Source organism: Aythya marila (genome assembly GCF_965140915.1).
Source record: "Aythya marila genome assembly, chromosome: 14".
In the NCBI taxonomy this organism is placed as follows: Eukaryota; Metazoa; Chordata; class Aves; order Anseriformes; family Anatidae; genus Aythya; species Aythya marila.
The window spans coordinates 7147347-7164969 of NC_139055.1; the positions used below are offsets into that span (position 1 = coordinate 7147347).

Consider the following 17623-nt stretch of genomic DNA (forward strand, 5'->3'; position numbering starts at 1 on the left):
TGCTCGCTGCGTACAGCCTGCCAGCAATTAAATCCAACAAAAGCAGCAATCAGGAAAGGGGTAGGAGGGTGCACACAGCAGGACCTGCAAAGAAAGGGACGGATCCAGATCCTCCCATAGCAGCTCAGACAATTGACGTAATCACGGGGCCAGCTCTGTCCACCCCAACCCCTGCTCGGAGCAGGTATGTAATTGAGGCTGGATCCCGCATTTCCTGCTCTCATTGTTCGTCTTCCTCCCATTTTTTTTGTTTCTTTGTTCTATTCAATGCACTTTCTCAACCTCCCTTCTAAAAACACATTAAGGACGGGCTGCTGCAGCCCTCTGCACAACGTGATTAAAGAGGAGAGGCAGATGCCTCTTCTTTGTGCAGCGTTTTGCACCTATTACTCGGAGGGAATGCAGGGAACACGCGACATGGAAAAGTCGCAGCAGGTCAGGAAAATAATGTAGGTGTTACGTAGGAAAATCTTTGAAGCTTGTGAAGCCATTAACTGAGTGCAGAGGCTGTAGTAGAAAGGATAAACAGAGAACATGGATGATGAATAAATAGTGGCTTAAGTGACAAAGGAATACATGTTGCGTCCAGTGATGAAGCACCAAACCCAGCAAGTTTGGGCTGTTTTCTGCAGAAAGTGATTAGGTAACCAGTCTGAGTGCATATCCTACATGTGAACCACAATAACTCAACGCCTTGAGCGGAGAGCACGCCTCCTGTTTGTCCTAAATGAGAGAAGACAGAAACAAGGCGTTTTATACAACGCGTGACCTGGCTGCCAGGACGTTTTTCTGCAGGTCGTGTCCCCAACCTCCCTGCTAAAGGCAGGGCACTGCTGAGCCCGGCCAGGCACCGCCAGCTCTCCTGCAAGCACTGCGCTCAGGGCATGCCAGCGAGCTCCTGCACGGCTCTGCATACCTGAAAAATTCCCCACATTCAACCCAAGTGAAGACATCCCCAACCCCGAAACAATCCCGCTGGGACAGGCTAAGATGTCCTAGATGTCCACCCATCCCATGCCCACCACGTCCTTCCCTGCTGCACCGGCTCAGCCTCCAGAAACCTGCCCTCACCCAGCATTTACACGACCAAAGCATTCAGGAAAATGAAAACAAGCAAAAAACTCTGATTCTAGATTTTTCTCCCGGGGTCTGCTCTCCCTGTTTTCACAAGAGCACGAGGATGGCAGTTTACTATTTAATTGTTAATTACACTTCCTTGTTATATTTCAGATGATGAAAAATGTTTAGGGATTTATTCTTCTGTGTAATTAACCATAATGATGAAACAGTTTTATACCGCACTGCAGTTTTTGTTGAGGTTATTTATAATGGGAAAAGGCTAAATAGGTTGAGTTCATTATCGTTACAGAAAAAATTGAGGTGACCCAATCAAATTAATTTGAAATTAAGTGCAGTGAGGCTGCTAACTCCACACAAGTCAGGAGTTCAAATAAAAATAGAATCGAAGCTACAAAGCAAGAAATTACCAGTGGGCAGGGAGCTGAGCTGGAATTCCTGCGTCTGAGAGGTGGCAGCACACAAAGTTGTCAAACAAGGCCACTGAAGCAAACAGCGAAAATGAATAAAGAGATGGGAAAAGATTGCAGGGTGTAAAAAGAAGCCGGAGGAGGAAGGGATAAACATGAAGATGGATTTGAAATAAATGGGAAGGGACAGTGCTTGTTAAGCTAACTATATGTATCTTTCTGCCTGGAGATTCTTCTGTCCTTAGGAGACAGAACTGAAGCAAGGTCTTCAATTTTACTTTTCCTGAGTTTATCGTGTGACGCTGGACCTCGATATTAAACAGCAGTGAGCATCAACCAGTTTCATTGCCAAGTCAGACTTAATTCCACATCTGGTGGGGATTTTCTCCTGTCGGCAAAGATCCTGAAAGCCTCCAGTACTCCTCCGACAGACACAGGGGTCGGATGCGGTAGGGGAGCGGACACCACCGAGATACCAACAGCTCCAGGGGGTGAGACACAACGTTCCCCCGGCCCTACCTCCAGAAAGAAAGAAGATGAAAAATCAGAAGCCAAAGAAACCAGGCAGACCTTGTGGTGCTGAGTAGCTTGTGCACAGCTCGGCACTGACCTGTGCGGGGAGGCAGCAGGCCCATGGCTCCGGGCTCCTCTTGCAGGCTCCTCCTTGCCGACACGGGGCAAGCTCTCAGCGCACCCTGGGGCCGGCTGAGATGAGTAAGGGCTCTGGGGATGTTTGTGATGCACGCTGTCAGACTTCCAGGGGGCTGTAACTTATGGGAAATGAATAAGAGAGGCAACGGGCTGACACGAGACACGTCTGGGAAACTTCCAGGCTGCCGCCAGACGATGCCCAGGTGACCGGCTGGGACGGGTTTACTCCCAAGCCTTTGCCAAGTCGTAACATTTGATTTATCATTCAGGGCTGAAATGGGGAACAGTGAGATCCTGGTAGCTTCGGGCTTGTTGGAAGGTCTCCCACACAATGAGGCCGTGCTGGGGACTGCCCGGTGTCCCGGAGGACAGCTGGCACACACGGGATCACACCGCGGGCTGCAGATCCTGTCCCCAGCTACACGGCTCGAACAGGACTCAGGGCCTGGCTCCCTCTTCGGCCACACCAAAATCTCACTTTCTGCCCTCTCTGCCCTCTCCCCATGAAACACAAACCGCTTCTCTTTGCCTCACAGGCTGCATGGCTTAGCTCCTCTCCTTCCTCACCTCTAACTCACCCCTACGCACATGGGGATCATTTGGGATAAAGCTTCAAGAATGCATTTGACATAAATTATTGTTCCCCTCCTAAACGGATTACAAAAATCCTTTTATTACAAAATATTAAAATGTTCAAATTATTGGTGTGGAAAAACGCTTCCTGGTGGTAAAGTTTTTAAAAATTAAGGTTTTAAGCACAAACGTAATCCTTCCTGGCTAACATTTCCAGCCTTGTGAAACATCTAGATACAAATTGCACAGAGGCCTGGCTGTGCTGCAAACAAAGGAAGATGTTGCCTGTAAATAGCTTAGAGGACATCAGAAGACACTTCTCTCATCAGCAATCTTTTTAGCTTAATATAGCTCCTCTTTGCATAAAACATTGACATTTTTGCAATGTTTGGACCCAATGGTGCGAATGCTGATTGTCATCCGAAGATGCCGGAGCGTACCTTCAGAAATATGCAAGAGCATTTTACAGACAGTAGTTTCACTTGCCTCCAAAATGCTGTATCTTAATATTTCATACTTTATATATATTTAAATGTTAGTACCACTGGATAAATGCTAACATGCTTTTATGCTAATGCAATCACTGAAAATCCAGATAATGTTGTGTATTGGCATATACTGTTAGTGAATTATGGATACCTAAATGTACAATCCCACATGCCTAGCAATTATTTTTGTTAGTGCATTTAACTTTTATTTGCAATCAGAGCACATGAGGATTGTTCAAATGAAGTTTACTTTTGCAAACTGCTGAATGGAAAACATTTTGTTAAAGGTTTAAAAACAGTGAGGCTGTGATGAGGTTGCAGAGTTGCAATAAGGGCAGCGCTCAGAGAACTCTACCAGATGGAACGATGTTTGGTTTGGTCACAGACTTGGCAATTAAACCCTAAATGTCTAAAACTAAGGGCGTATAAGAGAAACAAGAGATGAAATCTTGATTTCTTCCCTACCAGGCCACTCTCCCCCAAGACAGAGGCTCACAAGTAGAGGCAGGCGGAGCCCTGGAGGACCGCATCCACCCAGGCAGTCCCCTGAGACCCTTTCCTCTGGGGACCAAACTCCTCTATGTCAAGGCTGCTTTTCTAAACCAGTTTAAGCCAAATAAACTAGACTGCTATCAGGGCAAGGAAATCCCAAACATCCCCTACTGTGCCTTCTCCTCCTCCTCCTCCCTGCTGCCTTTGTTGATTTTGGTATCTTGGCCAGCTACATGGCCCATTGACTCAAGTTGCTGATCCACTTGAAAACCATTTTATCCCAGCTCAGTTTTCAGCTCTCTGAGCCAAATCCCCACCAGACTGCACGCAGGCAGGGCCCGGGACACAGCCCGAGGCAGTGCTGCTGCCCTTCTACAGCAGTTGCACTTATATTCACTGTGAAACCAGTGCCTGAAGCAAGGGAAGAACTGCTCTAAATCCACCTCCCACCTGCAGCAGGTCACTGGCAGTGAGGAAGAACTTCAGTGAAAGTTACAGGCCTGGAGAAGGAAATCAGAGCTTCAGTTTTAGGCTGTGAACCTGGGAAATCAGCAGGCTCTGTAGGAGGACACAGCTCTGACCTCTCTAAGCAGCAGGAGCAAGACCTGGGTGATGCAGCTGGTTTCTCCATCCTTCCCCTGCTTCGTGCCTGCACCCACCTGGTCAGAGTTACCCACAAAGCAAACCCGAAGAAAACCCGAGCATTTTTCAATTTAAAAGTTCTGGATCTGACCCACGCAGTGAGAGAGTCTGACTCAGTGCCCCGTGGTTTTCTCCTGCGTAACACCACTCGCCTACAGGCAGCACCACAAACGACCTCCTGCAGGTTTGGCTACGCCAGGACTTACCGACCTCCCAGGCTGGCCAGAGGAGCTGCTACAATCACAATTTGATTTTTCTCTGGGAAGGTTTGCTTAGCTTGAACCTGCTGGCTTGAGCCAACCTGGCTGCTTTCACTCAAAGGGACCTGGGGGGTGCCACAGACCCACCTGGCGAGCAGGAGACTGCTGCCTCTTGCCCAGGCACGGCTCGGCATCCAGCAGAGGACCTGCCACCAGCACAGGGTACGTGAGCACAGATCAGATCATGTCCCCACAGTCCAGTGAGCTACAGCACCTCTGGGCCATTACAGGGAAGTCCTGCCACCAGACCGAGGCCCCCAGGAACAACTACAAGGGAAGGAAATAAATAACAACCCCTCCAAAGAACAAAGCACAACTGAAAACGCTTAGCGTGAAGTACGTGAAATGCCCCTGGCAGTTTAAGCAGAGCACAGAGTAACCTGAGACAAGGTACGAACAAATAAATTAACCAGCTAGCACAAAGCAGATGAGTTGGCATGTAGGTGTCTACTGAGAAAGCTTAAGCACAGCAAGGAGAAAAAAACAAATCCAAAACTGCAGCATAATATTCCTCACATTTTGGAACTCAGCTCTCAGACAATACATCATCTGAACCACTCAAAATTACCATCTGTCAGAACGTCCTTTAAAGAAATAAGGCTTAAAAGTTTTCAGAGCAGTATTTTAATATTGTCACGTTAGAAAAGACCCAGTCTCTGTCCAAAGGAAGGCATTTCCAATAAAATGAGGAATACTATGCAAAAACATTAGTTTCATCAGCCAGTGCTACATGCTCATCTCATGAGAGAACAAATTTCTTGAGTCTTGATCATGTCACATTAGCTAAATCTGGAAAGATAGGACCTGAGAGCCCCTTTTTATTTTGTAGGTTGCCTTTACATGTTTCCAGAGCCTCTGCACGACTTTCTCTTTTTGAAACATATAATTAAACATCCACATGCCATTAAAAACCCTGAGGAAACAATTATAGTTTCAAATATTCAGCTATGCCAGCAGATGACAAGCAGGTCTACCTCTCTGCCATGAAGGAATATATCTGACTGTAATCAATAAGGCGAGCTCTGTTTCAAACCATGAGCTGGATCATTTCCTGGTGTAAATCAGGGGACCTGCTGCTGTCAGTGAAGCCACATTGCCCTGAACATGCTGAAGACCAGCTGCATTCTATGTAAGGTTGCAAAAGAAATGCAGATTTGTAGACTATATATTAGACCTAGTGATAAATAATTTATAGCGGTGGAGAAAGTGATCGTATTTTTAGGCACAGAAATAAGCAGATATAATGGTCCTGACTTTCAATCTTCAGTCTTCACTCCTGACCTTGAAGTTTGGGTCCATCCAATGCATTTTTCAAGTCTCTGTGCAGGGGAACGCACAATAGACCTGTGCACACAACAATGCCCAAACACCCATAAAGCAAAAAGAGCACCAACGAAACCCACAGGGTGCACCTGAGTGGTGCACGTTCCCACCTAGCACGGGGCACACTGGGCTCCTTTGGGCGATAGCCATCAGCCAGTGAACCACAGACATCCTCCAGATCAGTCTCTAATGCTGTATCTAATCAAAACTGCTTTGGTTATGCCTGTAGGTCAGAGGGATGTGTCCCTAAGGCTAAAAAAAGATAATAAATCCCTTCAAAGACCATGGGAGTTGCTGTATTTCTGAAATCAGCATCTCACTATCCTAAAGCAGCTTTGGAGCAAGGAATAGGAGGGAGAAAAGAGCACCCTGGGCGCTCATAACTGCATCATCCTCAGAATCTTCCCCCTGAAAGGGCTGCTAAGGGGATAGGAGGGGAAGGAAGAATTATTCTCCTCGGATTTGGGTAAAAACAAGGAGATCAGGGGAAAAAAAGCATTCATAGTTTCCATGCTGAATTACTTCTGGCTAAGTTTAATGAGCAGGGTGAGGATGTGCTGAAGAAAAGCCCGAGGGAAGTGAAGGGCTGCAAGAAAGGGGCTAGGCAGGGGAGAAGAAACTTTGGTGTCACAAGAAGAAAAGCTTCCAGCTCTGGCTGTAAATGGGGGAGCTGAGGAGAAGCACACCCAGCCCGTTGGGCTGGGCAGGAGCAGAGCTCACCTGGAGAGCGCGGCTCCCAGGACGAAGGCAGCGTGCTCCTTCAGGACAGGCTCCGTGCTGTTCAAGCCCTCGATCACGAGCTGGAGTCCACCCATGGAGAGGAAATCCTTCGCGTTGTCCACCTGGGAGAGAGCAGATCCCTGTCAGCACCAAACAGCCACAGCCACAGGCCTCGAGATTCAACTCCATCGTTCAAACAGCGCCTTGCTTCATAACGAGCATCAGCTCTTCCCTCCCCATCTCACCAGCACGGAGCTTTAAAAAGTCTAAATTAACAGGGAACGAGCGTGGCTGGTTTCATACAACACTGCCTGTGAGGATGGACGTCATGTTTGCAGGAACAGAGCCCGCTGACAGGTGGCTATTATCAAATGCAGAGGCATCGCTGATACTTTGATTAGCTATCAAAACTTCCCTCGGCACATGCCTCAGCACTTCAGGAAACTGATGTCAAAAAAGAGAATTCTCTGCTCTCTCCTCCGAGCAGGCCATTACTGGGAACCCAGGGAATTGTGTGTTTTGCAAATGCGATTAATTAATTAATCCTCTAATTGCAGCACCAGGAGTTAGAAACGCTTAAGAGCCCAGCAGCAGCACCGGTACATTGGCAGCATCACCTCTGCTGGTACACGGGCTGTTCCAGGCACTTGTCATGGACGTGGTCAAAAATTTCCTGCAGATGTGGAAAGCAAGAAGCCAGACCCTGCTCGGGAGCACTAGTGAGGAGCTTTTCCCTGGGGCAGCCTCCACAATGATTTCTCTAAATCCGACAATATTGGAGTAGCTGCCACTAGGGAAAAGTTTAAACGTTAGCGGGAATTCCTCCAGGAAATTCATCAGTCTTTGACTTTAAACAAACGTGGGGCTAACCAGACAAAAATCACAGTGGACATCTGTTCTAAGGGAGAAAATTAGAAAAGGGCTCTGAGTGGTTTGCAAACAAAATTTAGAGGAACTGTGCAAAATGCTTCAAGTAGAAAATTCAGTCCAAATTCAAATTAATGCATTCTGGTTTTAAAGGCTTTTTTTGCAACTTATAAGGAAATCTGTCAAATTTTCAGAATTGCTTATGCAAATAGCTTGGGTTTAGGATCTCAACATTTCTCTTTTGCAAAAGAAACACAGACAGCATATATTGGTGGATGGAAAAAGAACAAAAATGAGACTAGCCGGGCAAAATGACCTCCCTGGATTTAGCGAGAGGGCTGATCTGAAAAGGGAGGAAAGAACAAACACTGCAAAGCGTGCACAAGATGTCGGACTAACACATTTCCACGTCTGAATGCTCTCTGAGAGTCAGCAGTGATGTCGTGCTTAGCGTTATTTCTGTCTCGACCGTGTGCCTTCACCAATCGTGGCCGTAAGTCGGATGGTTTAGATGCCATAGTCTTGAACGAAGAAGCTACTCAATTTTGTGTCCTACAGCCTTGTCTTCACCAAAGCACGACCTGAGGAGCTATAGCCTGTCTGTTCTCCCCACTGGGACAATGCCTCTCACTTGCTGTCCCTCTGCAGAGCCGGTAACAGAAAGGCAGTCCCTGGGGGTGTCCTGTAGCTCATTCAGGATTTGCAGCAGCTTTTTGATCCTTTCAGATCCTACTTTTAAGCGTCCCTATAAACTGGATCTGCCAGACCTCTTACCATTCTGCAGGTCCTTCTTTGTCTACAAAGAAACTTATGCAGCAACCTAAATTCATCTGCCGGCGGGGGCTTTTAGTGCTCAAACTGAAAAAAAAAAAAAAAACGAGGCTGTTTTAAGGCTAGAATTGGACGTTTACTTCTGCTCAGGAGGGAACCGCCTCGTTAGGCTATGCAGTGCCTGTCTGGACGGGAACGCTGTGCCACAGAAAGTTTCCAGCATCAGTTGTGCTAAAACCAACCACTGCCATATCCCCGTCAGGAACAGAGTCCTGCAGGGCAGCAGCAGTGCCAGGGAGAGACCTGGACCGCAGAATATAAAGTGCACTGTAAAGCTTATTTTGAAGATGTATTCATTTTTAACCACATTTCTTCCTTCACTGGAGTGAGAGCTCCTTCCCTCACCATTAAATTTAAAAAAAAAACAACACCAAAAACCACAACAAAAGCCCCAAACCCAACAACTCGAAGGTATTAACCTCTCTGGGGAGCAGAGGATGCTGTGAGGCAGCCTGCCTGTGCCTCGCTTCAGTCCACTGAAAACAGCACGGAAGAAAGGCAAAGATCAAAAGAGCTCTTGAGTAAAGTACACAGGCAAGGTTGGAGAGGAGAGGGATGGGAGAAGAGCAAATATGACAGCAGTTACTTAGGGAGCACCTTCAAATTGGAAGGGAAGGAAAACGGGGAGGGGAGATGAGAGAGAAAACGTTAGGAAATGAAAGCAAGGAAAAGCAGCATGTCAACCATCCGCGATGGAGAGGAAATTAGCAGTGAGAAATGGTGTAGCATGTCAGAGGAGGGAAGGGAGAAAGATAAGGAGAGTAAATAATTGAGAGAAAGAGCCTGCAAAAGCATGAGAGCGGGGCTTGGCTCCGCACACTGCTGTGCAAGCACCGTGAACTCTGTTTATAAATGAGTTATGCTCTGGCCTCTGCACATTTGCATTTGTTTTTTATGCATTACGGATAACCTAGGAAGCCAGACCGTCCTGCTCTTCCTCCAAGATGGACTCCCAAGCATGCCAACTCGAATCCTGACCGATGAGAAGCAAACCAGAGCTGGCAACCCCAAGCTGAGCAGACGCAGAGCCCTTGGGCCGGCTCTCCAGGAGCAGGAGAGCATCGCTCCCCAGCTCAGCCCCGACCATGGTTCCCCTCTGCTTCTTCGTGGAGGATTTGGCAGCTTCCCGTGCAGGATGCCCGTGACCGCGCTGCGGAGCGAGGCACAACCCTTCACTTGCAAACCCTGCTGGGCACGACATGTCCCACTCAACAGGTATTTTGGGAGAGGAATAACCAGCAAAAGCAGTGGCACACTGCCGCCGGCACCCCGTTCTGGGGCCCCACAGCCTCCAGGGGCACGGCGCCGCTCCCGGCCGGCTGGGTCCTCGCAGCGCTCTGCGGCACAGGCACACTTGGCTGCTGCTCAGTAATTACATTAAGCTGGTGCTGCTAAAGTCAGTACCAAGCAGAGATAATGCTCTGGACGCATTCAACTCGCTGGAAGAAGAAAGAGGAGGAAAAGCCACGCTGGCTTACAGACAAGTCATATTTCTTATCAGCTTCCTGCCTGATGAGAAGGTGCTGCCCAGCCATCTGCCCCGACTGCGCGGGCACAGAGCAACGTTGTGATGGATGCACAAAGGAGCCCTGTGTGCGCCCTGCCAGCCTCCCTGCCATTTCCCCCTCTGACCCATTTGATGCTGGACGCGGTTCCCTTTGATGCTCCGAGCCCTGCCCTGGGAGCAGGGATCATTTCCCTGCTGGTCCTGTCTGAAATGGCTCAGCCCATCCTGCGCCACGAGCAGGCAGGATTTTACGCTGGAATAATCCAGAACGTTATGCTGGGATCCAAAGCATCCCAGCGTGTTTGGGAATTGCTTTTTAGCATGCTGGCCTGATGCTCTGGCACCCTTAACTGGACAGAATTAGCCCTGAGTATAAATACGAAGCTCTTAGGGCGCCCATTGTTCACACTTATTCTCTGAGTCAGACAGATGCCGGCAGTGAAACAAAAGCATTGAGAACAAACAGCAAGGAAGCCTCTGCGTGTGCATGACAGAGATTTAATGTGCAAAGGCAAGACAAAGAGCCCTGCAAATAATGCTTCTATTAGCTGGAACACGGGACTCCATTCCCAGCAGCTTGTTCCTTCAGCTAACTTCCCCCCAAAAATGTGTTTGTGTCTGTAAGAAACGCCATTCCAGTGAAAGGTCTGGCACTATCATCTCTTGAGAGTTCTCGTTCACCCTCTGAAATAACAAAAGTCCCTGAGAGCGACAGTGGAAGCTCTCCCAGTCTGCTCCAGTCCCTCCCAGTAGCTGGGCAGGGAGAAGCCCCATCCTCTCCCCGGAGGCTGAGCGCAGTCCCGATGCCCGGACACCCAACCAAACCGCGGCAGCCTGAGAAGGCAGCAGGCACAACGGAGGAGAGCGGCGTGCCCAGAGCCTGCAGCAAACCAGAGTTAAAAATGCGTGAGCGTAAAGCAGAGCAAGAGAGATCTGAGGGGAAAAAAAAGAGTGTGAGCATAAACCAGAGGAAGAAAGATCTCAGGAGATGTTCAACCTCATGCACAGCCAATCACCATGGCTCAGCTGATGCTCAGCAACTGGCCATTTGCCTGAGCCTTCAGTCATTTCTGCCATCAGCCCAGCTGCGAGAGAGGCTCTGCAGGCCAGTTCTTAGTCACACCAAGACAAAATACAGGCTTCTGGGTGTCTGTCATCGTCCCTGCTATGAAGACATTCTCTGTGAACTGGTCTATGAGGACCTACTTGCAGCCACAAACGCTTTCCATGGAAGAAGCGAGAAAGTACTTTTATTTTTTTTTAGCAGCCTTCAATAAACTTACTCAGAAAGTGGCAGATAAAACCCATTTTCCTAACATTAACAAGTGTATAAAAAAGAAGAGAGGACAAGAAAAAAAGCCTGAGAACAGACAACAAATCAAGCAACACTAACCCCTAGGAAACTGCTTGCTACTGCTACAAGTGATGATTTATTCAAACTCGGATAAAAAATAAGCCTGCAGTAGCCTCTGCTATCTGTTATTGTCCCAGGATTATGCTAATTAAGTAATTTGTATTACCTGATACTGATAGGAAAAATAAAACCACGTTTATAATACCATAGTCCCTGGATTTTACATGGTGGTTACAAATGCATTTTTGTTACCTGGTGTACATAATATTCGAGATCATAAAGCGCCGCTACTTTTTCATCCAGTGTGGAAGCAGAGCTGTTGAATTTGCTGATTAATTTATCCATGATTTCATAATCTGTCTCCATCTTCACGTTCAGCTTTTCAAACTCCTCCTTCAGCTGCTCTATGGGACGGAACTTCTTCCTCACCTCTTCCTCGTGGGCCTTGAAAGCAGCAGGAGGAAAGCAGATATTAAAGAAGGCGATAAGGAAAGCAACCCCGGCCCCAGATGGACAAGGCCCCTGTGTGTCAGAGCTGTAGGGCAGGGCTGGAAGGCACCTTGGGAGCAGGTGTAGGACCTGAAGACAGGGGAGGGGACAGCTGCCCAGCTCTGCTGCCTGCCGTGCTGCCCTGGCTCACAGCAGGCACCACGCGTGGTGGGACCTGTCCCAGGGCTGTGGGCTGCGTTCGGCAGCCCGGCCACCCAGAGGCTCACACCACAACACCGTGCAGCACTCATCTGTCCAAATCCAGCCCAAGAGGCGTGGAGCAGCCTGCTGGGTGTCTGGGCCCTTCTGGGAAGCCCAGGAACTCACGTGTCCATAAAATATGGCTCGTGGATACTAGCACACATTCCCCCAGCAGCTTAGCACCTAATGCCTTGTACCCCATTTCCACACCCCATGCACTGATCAAATCAACACAGAGCACAGGGGCAGAGCAACCCGACGAACCAAGAGCAGCAGCAAGGCGCAGCAGGCAAGGAGAAGGCTCTGCCAGGGACTCGAGAGCCCCAGAGGCAGCAGAGACCTCTCCTCCCGCAGCAGCACTGGTGACACTGGGACCAGCAGGGCACAGCCTGCTGCTGCACAAGGACAGGAAAGCAGAGGCCAGGCTGAAGACGGACTGCCCAAGACCAGGAGAAAGCAAGGAAGAGTGATGGCAGTAAAAGCCCTGGCAATCTAGTAGCAGTTGTACAATCTGCGCTAATGACCGCTGGCCTAATTACTGCAGGAACTGCACAGGCACCCAGAACGCTGTCCCCACTCCAGCCACACTGAAGGAATTGCTTTTGCAATAGCATATACAGGAGCATGCTTGGTGTAAAACTCAATTTACTTTGACACTGTTACTTCAAGGATGAATTTGCTCCCTGCAGGAGTGATTTTAAATGGAGTACTTTAGGTCCATTAGATATCGCGGGTGTTAGCCCCGTTGCTGGGACAATAGCTATTCTAACAGGTTTTTTTTTAAATATGGCTTATTTTCACGTAATAGAGTATCACTAATTTTTGCATTTAAATGGCACTCATTTCCAGAAGTCCTGCTATCAGTAATGCTAGCTGCTGCATAAATAATCTTACAGAAAACAAAACATTGCCCTGATGTCAAACAGAGGGAAGATTCTCCTGGGACTCAGAGACAATGGCCCAGATTCCCACCTCCAATTTCCTTCAATGCCAAGGCAGCAGGAGGAGCTGGGGCCTAAGGAAATACTTGGAAGTGGAGAAGGAGACGAAAGCTGTGATCAGCCTTGCAGCTCACTCATCCCACCGGTGTCATGCCAGTGGCTGCTCCTGTCCTGGGGACCAGCTCCAAGCCTGGAGCTGGCTGAAAGCAGCACATACCTTCTCTATTTGACTTTGAATTGTCCACTTTCTGCAACTAAACGGGAAGTTTACAGCTTCTTTAGGTTAACTTCAACCTATGCTCCACCAAAGCCATTTGTGGTTTTTACTACCCTGGCGTGAGGTTGGAAACTTAAACCACAAGATCACTTCTGGATCCAAGGGTGCCAGTGGCAGGGGATGGTACATCCAGTGGCTTGTCACCATCACTGAATCCCAAATAAAGAGCCTTAGCTGTGCTTTTTGTACTTCCTCACTCTAATGAGGATAACGAACAGCAAGTAGCCTCCTTCACAAACACCATCACACCGAAATCCATTCCACTTCGGGGGTTTGCAGACATTTTCGTGGCAGATGAACAAGTAAATCAAAACAACAGGTAAAAATGCAATACAAACAATGGAAAGGAAATCAGCCCATGGGTTCACCCAAGTGTTTGCAAGCACCTTTTCCATGTTATTAATTCAAATCTAATCACACCGGTATCCAAACAGAAAACCCAGGGGAGCAGCATCACAGCAGAGAGCTCACTGACTGCGCCTCCCCCGGGTTCCCAGGAAAGATCCCGTAATTTCATGTGAGCATTGCTATACAAAGAATGACAGGAAGAAATCTGGTGGGTAGATAGCTTGTGAAGATGGGTATGTGGACCCTACGTCTGGCCTGCTCGCTGAGATCCCACTGACTTGAGTGAAGCCCAGGCCGCACCGCTGTACGCTGGCTGATCCCAGCCCGCTGCACCACTGCAGCCCCCTCCCACTGACAAGCCATGGGATAATTATTGCCAGGAAACACTGAAACGTGACAATATACTTAGTTATAAGGAGCTTGCAAAACAGGGCCTCTGTGGTAGAAATGAATTAAATGGGCCTGAACAGAAGTTTTCCATTTTAACAGAAAACCTGGGATTCATGCAAAAAGGGGTGAGAGTTTCCCAGGGAATTTTACCACTGACAGAACAGCAAATGTATTTTAGGTCCATATTCACCAGGTGATTAGTCTGGACAGCATTTTCCCAGGTAATTGCTTTAACCATATTTCCAAGACATGCTACACAGGGCATTCGCATCAGCACACTGTGCACTGCTGTAGAAACAGGGAACTGTCTTTACCATTCTTTCCGCCTTCTCACTTTCCTTCATTTTAGCCAATGCCTTTTTGAGCTCCTGGGACGTGAATGAATTTGAGTCAATATCCATCTTGTCCAGCCTTGCAGAGGAAACAAAACAAAACATTACACGAATGAACAATTTTATCTATAACATTCTCATTGTAATATATTAGCAATGGATAATATCAGGTGAAAAAGAGCTAAGAGAGATAGACCAGCACATATCTCACTTAAAACACGCTGGAAAAGCTCCACACTCAACAAAAGGTTAGTCCCAGTGCTGTATTTTTTGTGTGGTTTGCAGACACCTCACCTTGACAATCACAAAAGGCTTCAGAATCTGCATGCAGACCCAAAATCTCAAGCTTTAACACAGCAAGAATCGCTGATTAATTTATGCCCCTGCTTTCATGTAGGAATACAGAAAAATAGGAAATGTTCATGTGAAAAAAGGAAAAAGCACCACTGTGTCACTAGATCGTTGCTAAGGAATCACAAGCTTTAGCAGAGATATACAGCTGAAGTTCTGGTTATCATCGTATGCTATAGCTTTATTACAGCAAGCCTAAGTTCAACCAGAAATTTCACAAAAATGCTAAAAAGATAAATATTTTGTTGCTTTTTTGTTGATCTTATTGGCTCAGGGAACTTATCTGGGCTGTAAACACTCCTGTACAGGGAAAAAAAGGGAAGCCAACCACTAAGACATCATGAAGTTAATGAGCTCCATTCCCCAAACAAGAGGAGCTACAGGGAGCAAGGGAAAGGCTATTTGCAACGTCAAATTCCCTGCACTTCAGGAAAGAAAGTTCCCAGTAGTAACTGGATGTGTCTTTGTTAAGAGTGTGCCAAAGGGAAAGTCAGCACGAGAGAAACTTTAACACGAACCTGGGTGCAGGGAAGGCTGTGTGATCGAAGGGGAACATCAGCAATAACTCATGTAAATGAATGCTGCAACCCTCCTGAGAGCACCAAGCTAAAACCATACTGGATCGGACTCAGGTCAACACAAACGAAGCCCCTCACAGCTGCTCTGATGGTTTAAGCTTAGAAAGTAGTTTCAGCCTGATTGCTGTAGATAGTTCAAAGGAAAAAATGTCATTCAGAGGAGCCAGGTTGCAAATTTAGTTTTGGCAGCATGGCACAAGAAGCCATAAAGGCAGCTCTGAATACCCACTCAGGGCACATCTACCACCATCCGAAGGGATCACAACGGATGGAGGCCAGGTTTCAGCATGGCTGGACCCATAAACCAGCAATTAAATCTCCGGAAGACACAGCAATTGAGTGCCCCAGGGAACCTGGCTGCTAATAAAAGACACAAAATCCCTAGTTTGGCTCTACGCAGCGCAAAGGCAGGTGCTTTGCATCACTGTACCTTCTTCTTCTTTTCTCTTCTCTCGTGTCACTTTTTCCATTTTCTCTGTCTGGAAGCCGGGCTTCTCTGTCTCCTGTCTGCAGGTTTAGTCGTACGTGCGACCCCGCAGGAACAGCCTGACCTACAAACAAAGGTCAGATGCTTTAGGCCACGCACACCATTACAGGTCTGCACACAAAGGGCAAGCTGAAGTCCCACGCTCCTGCTCGAAAGAACCACACAAAAATAAATAAATATATAAATAAACACAAAAAAAACCCTCGTCCTACATGGCAAGAGAGAGCAAGCTATTGAGTGCTGGCCACCCAACCCTCCGGTAAAGTCTTCGTGCCACAAGTGCTATTTTAACCTTGCAGAAATGCCACGCTGACCTTACCCACCGATTCCTAAGCAAGCATTAATAATCTACATCAGGAGTAGATTTCGAGACTATTTGGAGAAAGGGGAATAGACTGCTGAATATGGGCAGGCAGCATAAAACACAGCTGCCAAAATGAAATCAAAGCACACATCAGAGTACAGCCTGGTGTGCTGAATATCAAGTGTACCGAGGCGAGGTTGTGTTGGTTTGGAAATATTGTATTAAAAGGAATAACTGATCACTACTACCTGCCAACAAAAATATACAGAATACATTAAACTTCGCTTTTAAATGCATAAAAGTTGGGAAATTCAGAGTGTTTTTTCTTGGTCACAATTACCAGAAACACATCATGACGGCCACCTGTTGCACAGGGATGGAGAGATGACAGTATTTGGCTGCTTCTTCTTGATTTCGCCTCCTTTCCTCTTAATGCAATAAATTTGCCTGCTTAGGAAAGCAGGATCAGAGTTAAAAAAACATAGAGATCTCAGCTCACATCCAGAAGCACACAGACAGACACACAGCTGCTCACGATCTCCGTGCTCATTCCCTCTTTAGTTTTTCCTTCGTTTCCTTTTAGCTAAGAAGATGCCTGGAATAAACCAACACAGCATGTAGGAGACAGGTAGCATCTCCTATCAAAGGGAAGTGAAGACAAGGCTAATTATTTTGTACAATAAATACATGTTCTCATAAACCAAATCCTCTAATCTAGGGAACCTCCGGACTGATTGCACCTCCTGAAGACCAAAGAGACGTGTCGCTGATCAAAGGACGCAGCGCTTGCTATGCCAGACCCGAATGTTTGTCACAATTCAGATAAAAACATTTCAAAGCCTGAAGCCATGCAGCAGGTACAAATGCTTGTACAAAAAGGGAGAAATCCAATTTGGAGGATTTTTGGGTGCATTTCTAACAGCTGTTCTCTCTCTCCCACCATAACCTTCCAGCAGGATGTTGCACTGGTTTGATATGTGAAGGGACCAACGTGTTTGTCTGTCTTAAACTCAGCAAAGACAGACTCATTACACCTCCCCTGCATGCAGGTGGAAGGGCACACGTCCATGGGCGAGCCTACTGCTCCTTCACTTGTTATTCCTGGGAGCTTTAACCCATGTGCCTGCGCAGAGAGGAGCACGTTCCCATTTTCAGACAGGGAGCTGTGCAGCAAGGTGCTGTGGTGGCTGAGCTGTTCCCCTCACAGGCCATGAAAATGGGACATTTCTTGAGGCAGGGAACCACCAGCAAGAAAAAAAAATAAGGTATGAAGTGGCATTACATGCTGAACATATGGGATGTCTTCCTCCTCCACGGGCACGACCATCACTTGGCCGAGGAGACGGCGAGGAAAAAGCTGTGTCCTTCCCATCGCTGAGCGAGAGGCTCTCCTCACCGGGTCAAAAGCACTCGGGCAGCCCAGGTTGCAGCCACAGCATCTGCTCGAGCAGCTCCTGCTCTGTCGAATGCGGCCAGAAATAAACGTCCCTGTTACAACAGTACAGTATATGCTGGCTTTCATGTTGCTGGTGCATCTGGCCACATTAGTTCACTCTGTTGCCAGGGGAGAGGCACGAGGCTGACGGGCTTTACTTAAAAGAAACATAAAAAGGCAAAGCACTGGAGCAGCCTCCAGTAGGGCTGGATGACTCCCATGTGACCAGTCCTCCCAGTTGCTATTTTCAGCAAGCAGTAAATAAAAGAGGATCTGAATCCCAGCGTGCACCAAC

General features: G+C 47.6%; 1 protein-coding gene across 4 annotated transcripts in view; it reads right to left on the reverse strand.

Moving 5' to 3' along the window:
* The window catches only part of SIL1 (SIL1 nucleotide exchange factor), an 85811-nt gene that overhangs the window by 25166 nt on the left and 43022 nt on the right, over positions 1-17623 (reverse strand). For all 4 annotated transcript variants that reach the window (XM_082771321.1, XM_082771318.1, XM_082771319.1 and 1 more), the window contains 4 exons: positions 15533-15653; positions 14156-14252; positions 11448-11639; positions 6637-6758 (listed from right to left, as the gene is read on the reverse strand). In XM_082771321.1, the coding sequence (XP_082627447.1) occupies positions 6637-6758; positions 11448-11639; positions 14156-14252; positions 15533-15653 (532 nt within the window). The remainder of the gene's footprint in view (positions 1-6636; positions 6759-11447; positions 11640-14155; positions 14253-15532; positions 15654-17623) is intronic.